Here is a 19,058-nt window from a genome sequence, read left to right as displayed (position 1 = left end):
GGACCGAAGATGGAGAGAAAAGAAGATGGGTGGAGGAGAGAGTATAGCTGGGGAGGTAGGGAGGGGATAGGTCAGTCCAGGGAAGACGGACAGGTCAAGGAGGTGGGATGAGGTTAGTAGGCAGGAAATGGAGGTGCGGCTTGAGGTGGGAGGAAGGGATGGGTGAGAGGAAGAACAGTTAGGGAAGCGGAGACAGGCTGGGCTGGTTTTGGGATGCAGTGGTGGAAGGGGAGATTTTGAAGCTTGTGAAGTCCACATTGATACCATTGGGCTGCAGGGTTCCTAAGCGGAATATGAGTTGCTGTTCCTGCAACCTTCGGGTGGCATCATTGTGGCACTGCAGGAGGCCCATGATGGACATGTCGTCTGAGGAATGGGAGGGGGGAGTTAAAATGGTTCGCGACTGGGTGGTGCAGTTGTTTATTGCGAACTGAGCGGAGGTGTTCTGCAAAGCGGTCCCCAAGCCTCTGCTTGATTTCCCCAATGTAGAGAAAGTCACACCGGGTACAATGGATACAATATACCACATTGGCAGATGAACATCTGCTTAATATGGAAAGTCATCTTGAGGCCTGGGATGGGGGTGAGGGAGGAGGTGTGGGGGCAAATGTAGCACTTCCTGCGGTTGCAGGGGAAGTGCCAGGTGTGGTGGGGTTGGAGGGGAGGGGAGCAGACCAGGGAGTCACGGAGAGAGTGGTCTCTCCGGAAGGCAGACAAGGTGGGGATGGAAAAATGGCTTGGGTGGTGGGGTTTGATTGTAGATGGCGGAAGTGTCGGAGGATGATGTGTTGTATCCGGAGGTTGGTGGGTGGTATGTGAGAACGAGGGGGATCCTCTTGGGGCGGTTGTGGCAGGGGTGTGGTATGAGGGATGTGTTGCGGGCAAAACCTGAAACATTGGTTAAACAAGAAAAAAATGGGCAAAATGAGTTGTTCATTTAACTCTTTAAATGAGACTATGTGTCTCATGGAGTAGAATAGTTACCACTCCTCATGTTAAAACCAAAAGTGGTTGTGTCAGTTTTGAGATTTATAGTACTAACAGCTATCTGTCTATCTCAGGAGATGAGAAACTGTGGGTGGTATATCGTTTCTGGGATAGCACATCATCTGTTCTGACTGTAGAGGCCAACTTTAGAGACCAATCTCTTCCACAGTTAAATACAGTGTTGACCTGAAGCCAACTAATGTTTTCTCCTTCTCCAGGATTCTCATTCTGTCATTTGGTCATTTATTTTGTCCTGTTTTCATCTCTAACTATTCAGTAACAAGGACTTCCCAGACCTCAACTCCAACCCGTGTCATCTTAATTCATTGCTTGCTGACATTGACACCTGCTGGTCTCTCGCTGACAACAGGCTTGCCATAGAGCATGTCTTTGTGAATGTGACCATTATGTATTTGCTGCACATGACAAAACCAATGTGTTTACTGCTGATTCAAGAAGGCAAGCATGCTGGGGATCCTGCTCACTTTTGTATCTGGCACACAGATTTAACATTTTAGCATCACTCCAACCCAAATCTACCCATTTGAGGGTAGAAACTGTCCCATGTGCTCTAAGTCATTCAGTCCACCTTAGTTAATGCATCCAAAAAGATCCCAAAGTTCCTTCATCACAATTAATGCTCTCTTGCCTTGACTGTTGTCTTTTTGTATCTCAGATATTTAAAATAGTGTTTAGCTTCACAGATCAGCTCTGTTCAGACTTAAGCACTCATCTGTCCTCTTTACACTCCAGTGACTGTAGTATGCAAGGTATGATTTAACCACTGTACTGCATAATTTGATCATGGCATATCCCACAACGTATCTGTTCTTTGTTTTGATAATACAACTTAACATTTCATGTGTTTCACTGAATGCCACTTTGTCTTGTTTGGACATTTTTAGTACTGAAGTTATTAAGATTAAGGCTTCTTAACTTTGTTGTTAGCTATTTCAAAGTCAATGTATTTACATAGTCAAATTTTCTTCAATGGACAATATTACACAGACATTTTTTTCCTGACACGGTCCTGCCGACTTAAATACTTTAACCAACTCCATATAATTTCTGAGTTTCCTCTCTATTTTAATATGCCTTAATTTGGTACCATCTATAAATCTGCATCATGAGTGTAAACAAAACAGAAGTCATCCCAATGTTACAATAAAAGCCAAATATCGGAGGTCTGAAGTGAAAGTGCTAGAGAAACCAAGAAAGGTCAGGCAGGGTCTATGAATAGAGAAACAGTTAAAAGTTTCAAGGCCAGTATGATTCTTATTCAGAATCATACTAGTCTTTTGGATAGCCCACTCCATATTCTGTCCCGTACCCATTGTGACAATTCCTCCATTGGTTGTATGTTGTTGTGACTAAATCATCTCATTAGAGATTGCAATGTGTTCCAAAGAGCCTCAATTATATAGTGAACGATCATGGGTCTAAGTCTGTAATTTATTACAAGACCACTTTGTCACGGATTCAGATTTTAAGCTCCTATTTTCTGAGGCTCCAATATTTACTTCTTTGACGCAGCTTACCTTCCAGGAAGAAGTTTTGCAATTTCTGCCCATCTATTTCCAAGTCTTTTATGTGCTTGATATATAATTCTGTCTTCTTCTTCAGTCCAGGAAGTTTTTTTAACTTCAGGATTCAGATGATTGTGCCATCGCTCCCGGCATTGTTTTCCTATTCTGCCTTTTAAGTGCTTTGCGATAACAGACCAGCGTTTTGGGCCATATTTCTGAACAAGTTCTATTACCTAAAATATAAAAACTTGTGTTGTAGAAGTACCATATACAAATATGAAAACCTTATTATTCTGAATTCTGTCCCTAATGGCATTGTATGTCAACCTACAACACATGGACTGCAGTAGTTCAAGAAGGCAGCTCACCATCACCTTCTAAAGAGCACTAGGTTCTGCCAATAAATGCTGGCCAACCAGCAACTCCCATGTCCCACAAATCAATACAGTTGTACAGCACAGAAACAGGCCCTTTAGCGCAATTTTAAAAATGGAAATTATCTTAAAATGGCTAAGTAATAAATTGAGAATCTTGTAGTAAACAGATATTTATTCCTTAATCATTCTTGTCTTATACTTTATTATTGTTCACTAAAAAAAAGTAGACACCCAAAATTTAAAACGTAAAACATTTTACATATGAATGAAGCACTGAAAAATAAAATAACTACTGGGCACAGTCCCACGAGCAAACTTATTTTAGAGTATGAAAACAAATCAAATATATATCACAATTGCTGTAACGTTCTGCTAACTGAGTGCCCTTGAAATCATTATGGATTGCACCCAATGATATTAGTAATATAAGTTGGAAGAGCTTTTTTGTACAAAGTCCCTGGATAGTTATCATACTTGCCACACATTAAACTACTTTTATCATATTGTATCGTATTTCCATCATAATAACTAAATGTCATTAAGAATTAAGAAATAAGAGCAGGAATAGGCCTTTAGCATTTAAGACTGCCCCAGCATCTTGTGAAATTATGGCTAACTCTCTAATCCATAAATTATCCAGTCCAATTCCATATCTCATGATTCTCTTGGCATTCAGAAGTCCATGGGCCTCAGCCTTCATTACATTCAATGCCTGAGTATCCAGAGCCCCCTGGGGTAGATTATTCAAAAGATTCACAAATGTGTGCAAGAAAATAGTTCCTTGTCTCAGTCCTGAATGGACAACTCTTTATCCTGAGACTATGTGCCTTAGCTCTAAATTCTTCAGCGAGGGAAAACAGCCTGTCAGCATTCTATTCCCTTAACCTTGCTCAAAGCTCTTTACTCTCAAGAGATCACCTCTCATTCTTCTAAACTCCAGACTGTAGGATGCAGCTATATTTCAATATTTAATAATATTGACTTAATTAAGCAAGTGAAGAATTTAATGATATACTGTTTAAGTCCAGTTATAGTTGTAAAACGTTTCCACAAGGGGAAAAAAAATTTCAAATGGGGGCCAGGTCACAATGTAAGGTTATGGGTTTACAGTGCTTTTAAGGTTCAGGCTAAGGTAATGTTAAGCTAACAATTATGAGAATGCCTTGCAGTAAAAGACTCTTACTTAACAACAGAGCTATGTTTCAAAACGGTATCAGAGATAATGGGAACTGCAGATGCTGGAGAATCTGAGATAACAAAGTGTGGAGCTGGATGAACACAGCAGGTCAAGTAGCATCTTAGGAGCACAAAAGCTTTTCTGATGAAGAGTCTAGGCCTGAAACGTCAGCTTTTGTGCTCCTGAGATGCTGCTTGGCCTGCTGTGTTCATCCAGCTCCACACTTTGTTGTTTCAAAATGGCTTTGTTTTGAAACTTAAAGTAAGTAAAAGAAATATGCATATTAGTTTTGCATGATTATTTTTCGTTTCAAACTATGTTATGTAGCTTATTGTGGAACAACACATGGTTCTGTCAATTTAACGATACTGACAGGTTCAGAGAATACTTTGATGTATTAGCTGGGATATCAGGGTATAACATATCACGAGAAGATGACACTAAATACACTGAACAGCCTCATGTAATGCTCTATTGGTGCCATGCGACCTTGACAAAGATTTGTAGAGGGGGTAAGCTAAGAGGAAAGCTATCAGAAAGTGGATGATCCTTCAAAGTGATTAGAGAGAGCAGGTAGTGATGCCAATAAGATGGCCATTGCTTTTAAATAAACCAATCTGGAACTGGGCATTCACTGCATCAATTAGCCAAATAGAGTTGAGGATGTCTCTAACCATACACTAGAGGGAGGCAGCTAGTAAGGAATAATAAATGATGATCCTTAGTGGTTCAGTGCACAAGAATTGAATCTTGAGGTGGACTGACTGAAAATCAGAGAGGATCATTTATTTTGTAGTTGCTATGATGAAGTTAATAAACTCTGTGAAGCATGTGAAAACATATTCTTCTTAGATTGGATCTAGAAACTAATCAGGATTAGTACATTTTGGATCGGTTCTCTCAAACTCAAATTTATAGGAATAGATTAAAATAAATCCCAAGATCTGCTAAAAGCATTGACCCATTCCACTTAAACTCTCTTAATAGATAACATTTCATCCCTGGCATTAGTTTTGTGAAACTTTGTTCCCTTGAGCACTCAGGCAAAGGTATCAACAAAGTAATCAATAAATCAGGTGTGGTTTCACCAAAATTGAAGCAAGACTTCCTTACTCTTATACTCAAAAACCCTTGCAATAAAGGCCAAGTACCATTAGATGAATTGCAAATACACCTTTCGGTTAAAATACCTTTCTTGTTGATCTTCCCTTCATAAACCATTTTCCAAATTGAGTTTCTGATCTCAGTTGTTATTTGGATCAAGAGTAGAGTTTTTTTAAAAAAACATTTCCAACTATGAAACATTTAATGCGAAATGATCCTACCCTTTGATCCTCTTCTTTCGTCCAAGGGCCTTTAATAAGTTCAGGATTTAGAACTTTTTGCCAGCGGTGTTGGCACTGCACATCGGTCCGATTCTAGATTTGTAAAGGAATACAGGAACTAATTCTAATATTTTAAAGAGTTTTCAAGAGAATGCATAACACTTTGTGGCTTTAATTCAATGCAATACTCTGCAGACAAGTTTCATTTCTGCATTTCACTTTTCAAGCACATAATTGTGCAAGATGATAAGACAAATAACTTACCAAATACAACTATTGCATGCATTAATAATTCTTTAGCATAGCAGTTTGTCATAGCAAGGAAATTATTCTCCTAAACAAATTTGGACTTAGGTATTTTTGACAACTTTTAGCATTGCATACTATATAGTTTACTCAGTTAACTTTTCACAGTTCTGGACTATACTACAGACAACCTTAATGAAGCAGCTGTAGCAAGTCATGTGTCAGATAGATTACCAGGTGTGCGGTGGCAAGATTTTTCAATTTGGATTGTTAAAAGTGAAATTAAATAATCCATAAATTAAACAACCCATCTAAAGTCGTTGTTTTTTGTGACACTATGGTAGTGTTCCTACCTCTGGGCCAGAAGATCCAGGTTCTAATCTCACCTCAGGATGCGATGGCCTGGAAGTGTGTCATAGCATACCCAAACAACGTGATTAAAATAAACTTATGTGGCCTATCTTAATGTTCCAAAGGACCTAGCAACTTTTGTATCTCTGCATTATAACTGAAAGCATATTTTAAAAATTTCAACATCCAACTTTTTGGTAGGGCCCTGTAATATAAGAAAGCTTATGCAATCAAGTATTGTAAAATAAATCCTTTAGTCAGGCATCATTTCAGACTTGGCCTTTAGCTTGTGACAGCAGGATGTGAAGCAATGGGCTTATTGTTTTCAAACAATTACTATACTTTGCTTATACTTTTATGCCAGTTTTGAACAGTGAAAACTGTGTATAATATTTACTTTAAATGAGAGTAACACCTTGAAGTATGCATAACTCCAAAGAAAACAGTACTTACTGGAAGGAAATTAGCAATCACTTTCCAGTCTTCGGTTCCATGTTGTTCAACTAATTTCTTCAGCTTTTCATCCTTTAAGAAGAACGCAACTTGCTTGTATTTATTTTGAACACATACACAATAATAAAAAATTACAAATTGAAAGCTGTAAAGATTTTTGATTTGATCAAGATGACCATAGTACAGACTGTATCAATAATCAGAATGAAATGTGAGCATATTTTACACCAACAAAATACTATTTGTGGAGACTTCAATGTTTTACACCAAATCAAAGGAATACAGCAAAATTAAGTGTGTCAAAAAAAGTTTAGTACATTTTAATCTGATTACACTTACAGCTTAGAGGTGCATTACAAAATAACTATTTCTCATTCAGCTAATCTTGACATACCTCCTCACGCGTCCATCGAGTTTTACTTAACTGGCGTTTGCAAGACTTTGGTTGGGGGCCATCATAATCATGATCAAACATTTCAATCTCTTCTTCTTCCTCATCACTACTGTATAAACTACAAACAAAATAACATGAATAATTGCATAGTTCCACAGGTAACAAAAACTATTACTGTGTTTTAGAATAACTGACCTAGTAGAGCAGCATTCACAAAGATATTTCCAAATAACAACTTTTTGGCTACCTCCTTAAAGTATATGGCTCGATGAGTTAGGGTTAGGCATAGGGTTAGCCCTACCTTTAATACTACTCCTCTATTTTATGGTGTTTAATATCATTAAGTAGTTAATAAAAGAATCCAATTACTTCACAAAATTAAAATCTACTGTAGTTTTCTGGTGCATTTAATGACATTTTAATAGTCAGAAAACGTAAGACATGCTCAAATAGCTAGATAAATATGCTTACAACTAACACTTGTAAAGGAGACCTAATGAATCAGTGAAAATATTCACCTGTATAGGCACAAGAAATTTCCATTAAGCACAATATACCATCATACTGAATAACTTGACCATACATACATCTAGAACACAAATGGTTTAATTGCAGGTGACTTGAGATTTTTGTCCACTTTGAAATGTCAGTCCAAATAAAGATTTGTTACAAATTCTTTCTGCAGTAGACATTTGTAAGACATTCAAAAGTTAATTTATTATAGTAAAACTCTGCTTGTGTTCCCCCCACCCCGGCCAAATGGTTTATCTCATGCTCAACTGAAGCATACAAACCAAGCATGTTACCATTCTACTATTTAGCATGTGTTAACTGGCCTTGGCTGATGCAGCAAAAGGATCAAAGTTGAGCCATGGCTTTTTACATGATAACTGGACAAAGATCTCACTCTTGACTGCAAATAATTACTGTAGATGTGTGTATGGGTATCAGATGAGGACACAATTGGGCTTAAAGATGATACTCTATTATTAAATAGTCTGTCAAGTACACTGTAAAGGTTTGTATGAAAAATGGACTTGAGCAACTCTTCCTAATCCCTATCCCAGAAATGGATTAACAACACAAGGAAAAGGAAGTAGACAAACCTAATCTCAGAATTATTCTTGTATTCGTATTGTTAATGAGTCTGATCAGTGGTAACACCCCAAACATCTTAAGCGACTGCTGCAAACTTGCATCCAATGATAGTCTAAATTCTAATTGCAGGACTCAATACTGCCATGAGTGGAAAGCAAAAATTAATAGTCTAGGACATTCTTTCAAAAAGGGATGCAAACTAAAGGAAGCAGTCACTGCTCATTTGTGCACCCAGTGGGCAGATTCAGACCAAAACTGGATGGGAGGTGGATTGGTATAATGCATGCCATGGGAAAACTAAAGAAGAGGCGGCATTAGCTCAGGTGTCCGCTTTGAACAAAAAAATTAAACAAAAGTTTTAAATGCATTATTTTGCTTCAAAACTTAGAGGTTATTGTGTATTAGAACAGTTAAGAAATTTTATGTATCAATCAACCAAACAGGTTGAATTATTATTTACAGACAAAACAATATTTTAGTCAGTTATTCAATTCACTTTAAAAACAAGCGGAGCACATATTTTTCGTAAACTCCATTTCCCATTGTCTCAACTGTTAGTTGGATTTACTTCACTACGCCCATTCGAAATTCAGTCTGCAGGAGGCATTATTCTAGCAGGTGCATAATTCAAACCTGTTTTTTTCCCCCTCTCTTTACACAACACCCCATCTAGTGGTTTTAGCAAGAACTGACAAATTTCCCCAATAAACAGTCGGTGGGATATCATGTCTCAAATATCAATTCATTGATTCTTGTTTGGTATCACCTAAATTTTAACACCAAGAATCTCAGGCCCTGCCATAATTTTCCCTAATCCCTGACAGAGCAGGTCTTTATCGCAATTTAAGTACACAACCTAATATAACTTATTGCTTGCAAAAGTACTTTCTTTACTCTTTCTAGAAATGTATTTGAACAATTTAAACTCAACACAGATGTGCAGCAAATAAAAACAACTTTGACAGAGACTGAAATATTTGCCGCTCCTAATCCAAATTAAAGGAAGGAATTTCTCTTCCTGTTGGCTGTCAGGATAGTTTTAACCCAAACTTAGCAGAAATACATTCACAGCGCAAAACGTTTTTTTTTGAAAATTTAGCAAATATTGGCATTTCACCCCAGGCGAACAAAGGAATTTACATTGTTGTAGTTGAGATGCTCTTATGAAGTCCTATTTTCCTGATCAAGTGCTTGAGGTTACATCATTCATTTGGTCTACAAGCAGACAGTAAACGATCTTCAAAAACTGAAGTGTCATTCGCCTACTAAATTACGTATTTAAAACTCAACACACTAATGGGGAAATCAGCTATAAATTGATGGTTTTATTCAACCATTCCTACTGGGAATCATTACCGAAAAAATACCAAACTAATCCGTTGTGAAAACCGAATAAAGAGACAAACTTTTTAAACGTCGAATGCATATCGCCGAGTTCATAGTATCGCGATCATGACGGCCCAACATTCAGCAGTGAGATTTTATATAGTTTTGTTAGTGACCCATAAATGCGAGCAAACTATTCACCGGCAGGTCATGAGTTAAAGTGTAATAACTTGAGCCCTTGTCTCTCACTCGTCAAATTCATAATCACTCTTGCACATGGACGAAACAAAAATTCCACTAGTTATAATAAATTAAAAAATAAAGTTCCAGTAATGCCATAACTCCGTGGATTGGTTGGTAGTCCTGAAATTTTGAAATGAGCCGAGTAGTTTCTATTAATAAAGTGAATCGGCCAGTATGGAATTTCCACACGTTCATCGTGCAAAAGGACTTGCATGGTTTCTGGTAGTGCATACTCGGGGTAAGTGTCATTGTTCCCCATTTCATTCACATTTTACCGACGATAATGATTCTGATGCAGTCAGTTTCCTCAGACCACAAACATTAGTCACGCATGAATAGCCAAAAAGGAGAAAACGCTCCAAGCAATTTCTGCCACTGTTACTACGTACAATAATTTTGACAACTTGGATCACAGCCTTCGCCAAATTCAGTTTATCATGACACAACCAGAAACCACCTTATTATGTCGAAAAATTAGGATCACGATCTCGTGTCCGGTAGTTTCAGACAGCTTGCAATAATTTTAAAATCCACGTGTCACTCCGCCAGCTCTTGCACTAACAATAAAATTATGATGTAGTTCATTGACTTGTCTTGGATGCACTTATTTTCTTTTCATGCATGAAAGCATTCCGCTACGTCAATAACATACTTAACTAGAACATGCCTCACTCGTGCGGGGTTCAGTGGATGTTGCAACTGAGAAACTACAATGCTAACATATAAACACGTACAGTCAACTATTTCCTATATGAACAACGTGGTGCAAGATGAGAAATATTATTATTGCTGCTGCAATATTTTACGGCGACACATTGAAACATACCGTTTAAAAGGTGCATCTTCAACCTGTGTATCAATTTTGCAAGATTGTATTGTTCTTCTCGATTTAACAGTAAACAAGTGTTGTTGTCATTTGTCACTTAGAACTTGCGCGCATGAATGGAAGTTCTGCACCTTTTAAATTTGCTTATCCTACAACGTGTCCACATAACTTGAAATACTAAACAGACAAGCTATATATAATTTCCATTTTAACAAGTTTTTCAATTACAGTTGGAAAGCTTGCTGCAGAAAGTCAGCATACTGTTCAAAGATTCGAACCATTCACAATTTAGCTGCATTAAGTATTGGAACTGAACACAGCGTCTCACTCTGCTTAACAAGTCATCTCTCAGCGTGCAAACCTCATAAAATTAAAGTGAAAGTTCTTCCTCTTCCTGCAATAATCTATGTTTTGTTCATTAGGCAGCAACCAAAACGTATAATACAGTTACCTATTCCGTGGCCGCCGAGCCATGAGCCTCTCAGAGTGCGGAAGAAGTGTCGCTGCAAGTGATCAGCCAAACTCACACGAGGAGGAAGCAAATTGAGATTAAAGTGTACGATCTGTAAACACAGATTCCTACAAACAAAGCCCTGGACCCTCCCCTCCCGCCAAATCTCCCGCCCAAACCAAAGACAGGGCAATACGCAGGCGCACTGCTGACCTTGGCGGTCCTCCGTGAAACCCGCCTTTTTCCTGCAATCCCCGCTTAGTCCGGTACTACCCCGCCTCCATCTCTTCCAACCAGGAGTTTTGCAAAGTAAACAACTAGAGATAATGTGCTTTTGTTCTTCATCTGTCAGCTCTCTGGGAGAATCCAGTCCCGGGGTTCCCTGTTGCTAAACTACACAATTACCATATTGCTTCTAAAACAATCAGTTTCTCCCGCAGAAAGTCACACGCAAGGTGGTTGCAACCAAGTAAATTTGTTCAACATTTAGATGATTAGTGAAATGCTGCTGGAGTGACAAATTGGGAAAACGAGGGGCAGGTTATATCCTAGTTACCGTTTCTTAGAAGTCAATAGAAAACTTGACTGGAAAAACATCATTTTAAGAACACATACCTACAGAAAGGCAAGTTACTTTTTTCACGCGACTAGATGACTTTTTTTGAACTGAACAAAAAGTTTGAGAGCTTTTTCCATAGATGGCGCAACCTGCAGTTTTGCAATGAAACCTAAATATGGAGAAATGAGGGTCCTTTGTTCGTAAACGTATCAGTATTAAAACAAAACAGCAAAGCAAATGTGCCCGTTCCTCTTTGAATATTCCAAAATTTATGACAAGGTGACTATTTTCGTGCGGTAGATATAAAGTGTATTCAAACTCATAGATTAAAAGTTGTCAACCGAAGCATATTCTAGATTATGTTTCGCTAATCATTACAATTTAAATATCATTTACGTTGAAACAATAAAATTTTTTGGATGTATCGCCAACAGATGTTTAAGTTTAGCAAAAGTAATTTGGAATTTTGGATCACTGTAATATACTTCCTCTTTCCTGCACACTCCTGACACGTGTGTAATACAACGGGACAATAAACCTATAAGGCAGTTGGTGCTGCTTCAGCACAAGGTTTTAGATTCACGTTTATAGACCGACTGCAGAGTGCTCACGAACTTCAGATCAAAGGAAATGCCAAATGAAAACAACAATGCCCTTAAATAAATACAATTCCCAAGTGTTTTCTCCCTATACTTATCTGCATGATTAACGTTCTATTGCTTAATGTTTAAGTAAACAAAATATAGCGAGGTCTGTAATTTGCTTCGTGTTTATAGCCAAATTCATTTGGATTCGCATTAGTTTTAATTATCAGGAATTGTACATTTTTGATTAATTTAGATCCATTCAAGCAAATTATTTCTGCCAAAATTCACACAAGATCCCTTTTTCACCCCTATGATTATGGCAAATATCTTTTCGAGTTCGCATTTTTGTTACTTCCAATGCAGATGCCTCAGCGCTGCCAAACCTGGTCAATTGGAATATCTTCCGCAATCGTTTCCTATTTCCAATTTTATAGCAACCGGTTGCACTCGCTTGTTTTTGCAAAGTGCCTAAACTTGCTACATGTTTTAGTTATTAGCAACAATTGTATCAGAATGAAACAAAAATCCTCACACCAGGTTTTTGCTTGGAAGATCCCCGGAATTTCAACCACCGTTTGCATTTTTAATAATTTGATGGGCACTATGCTCGCCACCACCCTCCCTATGTTGTTTGTTCGTGCTAATTTTTAAACTTGTATTTCATGCCATCAGTTTGTCATCTTTCTTCCTCTTTTTTGTAGATTAGTTTCCTCATTTCCGTTACCACTGCTTTCCCCTTGTGCTTTTCATTACTCTTTTATGCCAAAATACCCCACTACTCTTTTTGATTATTGGTGATATTTACCCTCGACTTTTTTTTTCTTCAGCTTTCGGCATCTTACCTTTACCTGAATAAACAAACAATCTGGTTATTCTGCATTTTCGTCAGTTGATGCACCTTTCTTGTAACCCACCCCCTTAGGTTTCCCGAGCTATGTCTTTTAGGCAAAAGGACTCTTGAAAAAAAAAATTATATCCAAATTTTATAATTTTTAAAATAAATTAGATGTACAGACAATGTAACCACTGTGACCAGTTGCAGTGTCACATTGTTTTTGACTTTTTTTTTCCAGAATGGATTGCAATAACAGGACTTGGTATCAAAAAATGGTGGTGACACACTCGACAAGCAATACTGCAAGAGCGAAGGTCACTAAAATGTTGGAGTTCCTTGTCAAAAATAGCGATGGGTCTAATGGGCAAGTTGGTGTGTATCATCGGCCAAAGTACTGCTGCATCTCTCATTTCCTTGCAGGTCCTGGTAAAAGAAACAAGTGGCGAAGCTGAAGTTAACTCTTGCTCATTTCCCTCTCTCTTGGACAGATGGTGGTGCCTGGCCTGCTGAGTGGTTTCCAACATTTAATTATTGAAAAGGCAATAATTCCTGTTTTGTTTTCGGTTTGAGTGCAGGTGAGTGTCTGCACCTGGCCCATGTTGAGGAGCTGCAGGTAAGTAAAGATCCGCACGGACACTGGGATGCCAACAATTTCCTCATCACACCCACCAGGGGATATCAGAAAAAATAACACAACAACAAACCTCAACCGCTTAATCTGACCGGAATCAATCTCAACATTTTTAGAAAACTTCAAAATCCACCGCCCACCTGACTGCCTCTTGCATTCCCCCCCCCCCCCACCCCAGGTGACTGAAGGCTTCGAAGGTGACACTTTGCCCCAGCACCTGTCACACCCACATCGCGCCCCCCCCCCTTTCCCAGAGATACCGCGGAGTCGCCGGGAAGGGGTGAGGGGAGGAGAAAGAGCATTTGTTTTTAAAACAGCCCCTAACAGCTCCCGTCCCACCTGCCCGTTCGCGATGAACCGGGAAAGGGCGGAACGCCGCCCCTCGCCCTCACCCTGCTCCGTGGCCACGTGATGCCGCTAACGGTCGCGCTCCTGTCGATTTCACACGTACCCGAAGGAGGTGTCCATTGGGCTGGCCGCAGGCAATCCGCTCACCCGCAGTTGGATGGATGGGGTGCTGCTGGGCGAGCAGGGAGGAGAGTTGTCGTTCCTCTGAAAGAGGCTGGTTGGTGGTAGTGTTCGGGTGGGGGGGGGGGTTGGGGATGGAAGAGTTGGTATGAGAATTTATATCAAATAACAAGGAAAAATAATAAAAAGAACACTGTCGTCTCTCTCTGCGCCCTCAAGAATTGGCTGGTTATTATGTTTTGTTGTTCTGACTCTACATACACACAAACCATACACACACACTGGTCCTATTCACAAAATCTTCTCCACGTCTGGAATCCTCTCGATTCAAATTGCGGCGGGTTCTTCCCCGGGAACGCCCTCGCGCCCGCCCACGGCACGTGCCGCTGCTGCGCCCGCCAGCACAGGCTGGGGTGGGGGAGTTAACTGGTGAGAGGGAAACCTGTGCGTGGGAGGCCGTGTCAACAGTTGGCTGGATCTCGGATGCATGCATTGGAGTGCGGACAGCGTGCATGGCCGATGACTGCGGATGACCGTCGCCTTGGCTGTGGTGGCGCGCCCGGGTCCGCTCACCTGTACGGTGCGCCGCGGCTCGCCGGACCACGTGCGCCTCCAGGCTGGCGCCTTTTGCTCGCTTCGACCGTGGTGCCTGTTTTTGCTTTCCATTCAGCCACGCTAAACGTGAGTCCAGACCCTTGACCTGGAAAGCATCTCTCGACTTTCGGCCGTCAGAGGGAAAATAAATAATAAGTTGGATAAAGGATGGTCTGGCAGTTTAGAAATATGGAACATCACCGGTGCTGCCAACTTTGCCATTTTTGTTAAGAGTTTGCTTTGATAAGGAAAGCAGCTGTTGTCCTTGCTGGAAAATTCTCTTCCCCACCCTGTTATATTACAAAAATTAGGAGACCTGCTTTCAAATGTGAACTGCTACTGCTGTTCTTGATGTTTCCTTTATCGTGAAAAATATATGAAGAACTTATCACAATTGTAGTTAGCACCTTTACATACCAATAATATAGATATTTTCCTGGTAGAGCTTTATATAATTTGTTTTCTATACGATACAAAGGTTATTGTTGAAAAATTTTCAGCTAAAAAGATGCACTTTTTTATTCTCGGAGAATTACATTTTATCTTTCCAAGTTCTTTCTTCAAAATAAAACTAGTAGCTGATCAATAAATCTTGCACAAAACATAAATACCATCATGAACTGGTTGTGCCAACTAGTCAGTTTGTGTGTCGTGTTTCTGTGTAATGTTTAAGTGTAATAGCTAAGTGAACACAAGATTGAAACATAAGGAAGGCCACTTAACCCTTAGCTTACCAACTAGTAGATTCTCGTCACAACATTTAAATTTTTTTTCTTCATCATAGTGTTCAACCTGCCCTTTTGTCCAAGTAGGTTAGCAATTATACCTGCTGAATTGATAAGGGTATAAATTTTGATTGACAAAGTTTATTTGACATGTTCATACAGTTTTCATTAGTGGCCTTTATAAACTAGTGTTTTCCTGTTTAAAATGAAGGCTTTTACACCTAATTTAAAATAGTATACACAGGAATAAAATAGTGGCAAATTTGATGTTCATATCTGATTTGTCAAATATGATAAATTGAACAGGATAAATCCTGAGAGTCTGTTTCCCCTCATAAGAGAGTCTACGATCAGAGGACATTGTCTCAGCATTAAGGGGTGCCAATGTAATACTGAGGTAAGAAGAAATTTCTTTAGAATTCCTTGCCTCAAAGAGCTGTGGAAACAGAGTCCTTGTGTATGTTTAAGTCTGAGATAGGCTTGACCAGTCAGGGAATCAAGTGATACAGGGAAAGGGCAGGAAGGTAGAAGTGAGGAATGTCAATTAGCCATAACCCAACTGAATGGTGGAGCAGACTCTACAGGTTGAATGGCTGACTCCTGTTTCTATTTCTTATGCGCTTATGGTTTTAATTTCTTGCTTTTGAACAGCAAATCTACTAAAACTTAATTAATCTTACTTCAAAGCTATTTGCAGTGTACTGTGACCTTTTCCTTTAAATGCAGGCTTTATATTTGTCTATTTTGGCCTGTCCTATCATGTATTTTGCTAAAATAATTCTGTCGTTCCTGGAATGCCTGATTAGTTTCAGTTGTATAATCTGAAAATTTGTATTAAAAATTTAAATTTGCTGAATTTGCAAGTTTGCTGACAACATCATCATTGTAAGTTGGATCTCAAACAACAACGAGACAGAGTACAGGGAGAAGATAGAGTGCTTAACGGCATGGTGTAAAGACAACAATCTCTCCACCAACATCAGCAAAATGAACGAGCTGGTTATTGACCTCAGGAAACAAAGGGGAGGGCATGTCCCTGTCTGCATCAGTGGTGCTGAGGTGGAGTTGCTCGAGAATGACAAGTTTCTGGGAGTGATGATCTCCAACAATATGAACTGGTCCACCCATGTTGACATGATGGTCAAGAAAGCACAGAAATGCCTCTGTATCCTCATGAGGCTAAGTTAAATTTGGCATGTCCAGAATTTTTAGAGATGCACCATAGAAAACATCCTATCTGGATTGTCACAGCGTGGTGTGACAACTGCTGTTCCCGAGACTGAAAGAAACTACAGAGTTGTGAACATAGCCCAGTCCGTCACACAAACCAGCCTCTCATCCATTGACTTCATCTTTACTTTCAGCTGCCTCAGGAAAGCACCCAACATAATGAAAGACCACTCCTACGCCGGTTATACTCTCTTCCACCCTCTTGTATACATGTACAAACAGATTGAAGAACATCGTTTTCCCTGCTGTTATCAGACTTTTGAATGGACCTCTAATGTTCTTATTGATATCTCTCTGCACCTTCTAAGCAGCTGTAAAATTGCATTCTCTTCTGTTATGTTGATTCTTTGTACAGTGTGATCTGCCTGTAAAGCACATAAGACAACACTTTTCACAGTATCTTGGTACAAATGACAGTAATAAGTCAAATCAAATTTGACCAGTTTGTAGTGGGCTTTTGAATAAAAGCAAATGTGAGTTACAATTATGATGGTCCTCACTGAGGAAGCTTACTCTGAACATGTGTAGCACAATATCCCATTATTTTCTACACTTTCAGCAATTTCTTATACTTCACTCCTGAGTGAATTGCAATGAACTACTTGTAGGAAATAATGCTTCTGACAATTCATTAATAGATAGTTAATAATTACTTTTAAGAAATCAGGAATTGGAAAATAATAAAAATTCAAAGTTCCATTTTGATTGGGTATGTGTGATTTTAATGAGAACCAAAGACACCACCTGTCGTGGTTGACAGAGTGATTTGCAGGCTCAGCTTCTTTGACTAAATGATACTCCTCAAACTTCAACTTTTTCTGCCTTGAGTTCCCTGTCAGCTCCAATAGCTTTGATCTTCCCCATGTTGCATCAAGGCTTTTAATTTAGCTGCTCATCTTCCCTCTTTACCCCCAAGCCCCAGGCTTACAGCTTAGTTATGCCAAACCTAATTATGCACTGCCATGCCTATTGAAGCCAGGGTGGTGGTGACTATCATTGACCTCCATCCTGCAATACACTTTGAACCCTCATAGTCTCCCATCCTCTTTCTTGAAGTTGCCCACCTTCACAATTATTGTTCCCTCTGCATCCAGCATGCTGCTTCCAAACCTCACAAATGAAATGTGCAGTATCATCACCACAAATAGTTCCTGTAATTCCTCTTGACTTTCAGTGGACTGACCAGGGCCCACACGCTTGACCAATTGCGAAGACAAAAATCTGTATTCATCGGGGATATGCCAAGGTGATGTAGTCAAATTTGTGCTTATCCAATGCAACTTCCATTGATGGGGTGCAGGTGGTTGCTGCCCAAAGAATGTACCCTGAGATATTGGAAAGTTTAGGCCAACGTGAGGGCCTGGAGGAGCAAGAGGCAAACTGGAGCCATCACGGTACCTGCTCTGACTTTCATGTGAGGAATTTTTGCCATGTAGTTTCTACTAGTTTTTGTTGAATGGCAAATTGTGTTTAAATGAGAATAGGAAATATTGAGATGTTAATGCATGCAAATAGGTCTGTCATTGCTCACTGGCGAGATTCCCACTTCCCTGTTCAAACTTTGGGCAGAAAATTGGAAATTTTTCCTTAATGTCAAGAATCTCATTCTTATGATTTTGTCATATTTTCCCAGCTGATTTCCAATGTCCACGTCATCCAGGGGTAAGGAAAGTTCAATTCTATGTTCCTGTATCCATTTTAAACCTATAACTACAACACATGAATGACCTGTTAAAAATAATGTATGGCATCATGTAATCCATGCAATTGTACATGATGATGATATTTTGAAATTTTAAAATCTGAACAGTTTTGTTACTTTCTAGTTAATAGAGATTGTGTTTCAAGAAAGTCCTGTCAAAGTAGACTTGGTGAGTTGGTGCAGTGCATTTTGCAGATCATACATATTGTTGTGTACTGATGGTGAAGGGAATCAATTTCAAAGGTGGTGGTTGGAAATATCAATCGAGCACGTTACTTTGTTTTGAATTAAGTTAAGCTTCTTGATGTTTGCTGGAGTTGCGACCATTAGGTAAGTATTCGATCCCACTCTTGACATTCCTTGTAGATGATGGACAGGTATTAGAGAAATATGGGATGAGGTTCTCCCCACAGAATTCCTACCCTCTGATCTGTTCTTACAACTGCAGTATTTATATGGCAGGTTCAGTTCAGTTTCTGGTCAATGGTAATCTCCAGGATGTTGATAGTGGAGGACACAGTGATGGTAATGACTTTGAACATCATGGGGTGATGGTACAATTCTGTCTTGTTCCAGATGGTTATTGCCTGATACTTACTTGATGTAAGTGTGATTTGCCACTTATTATCCCAAGCTTGGGTGTATTCCAGGTCTTGCTGCTTGTGGACATTGGTTACTTCAGTATCTGAGGAGTTGTGACTCATTCTGGATATGGTGCAATCACCAGCGAACATCCCCACTTCTGACAGTTTGATGAAGGGAGGATCATTGATGAAGCAGTTGAAGATGGTGGGGCCTAGGACACTACCCTGAGGAACTCCTGTAGAGATGTGCTTGGACTGGGGTTGAATGACCTCTAACATCCATAACCATCCTGCTTTATGCTAGGTATGACTGACTTTTGGAAAGCTATTCCACTGATTCCCATTGACAACAGTTTTGCTGGG

At 39.4% G+C, this 19,058-nt stretch overlaps 1 protein-coding gene across 5 annotated transcripts in view; it reads right to left on the bottom strand.

The window, feature by feature from the left end:
* The window catches only part of myb (v-myb avian myeloblastosis viral oncogene homolog), a 35,751-nt gene extending 21,816 nt beyond the window's left edge, over positions 1-13,935 (bottom strand). For 4 of the 5 annotated variants that reach the window (XM_048531926.2, XM_048531922.2, XM_048531925.2 and 1 more), the window contains exons 1-5: positions 10,781-10,895; positions 6,837-6,954; positions 6,443-6,514; positions 5,393-5,485; positions 2,526-2,746 (exon numbers count right to left, since the gene is read on the bottom strand). In XM_048531926.2, coding sequence (XP_048387883.1) covers positions 2,526-2,746; positions 5,393-5,485; positions 6,443-6,514; positions 6,837-6,954; positions 10,781-10,803 — 527 coding nt within the window. In that variant the 5' untranslated portion in view covers positions 10,804-10,895. Of the gene's footprint in view, positions 1-2,525; positions 2,747-5,392; positions 5,486-6,442; positions 6,515-6,836; positions 6,955-10,780; positions 10,896-13,843 lie in introns of those variants that run through there. The other variant, XM_048531923.2, reaches the window with a different exon arrangement.
* Positions 13,936-19,058: the final 5,123 nt, after the last annotated feature.

The sequence above is a fragment of the Stegostoma tigrinum genome, chromosome 4 (assembly GCF_030684315.1).
Source record: "Stegostoma tigrinum isolate sSteTig4 chromosome 4, sSteTig4.hap1, whole genome shotgun sequence".
NCBI lineage: Eukaryota > Metazoa > Chordata > Chondrichthyes > Orectolobiformes > Stegostomatidae > Stegostoma > Stegostoma tigrinum.
Note: the sequence above shows the minus strand (reverse complement) of the source record. Positions and strands in the feature narration are given on the sequence as shown.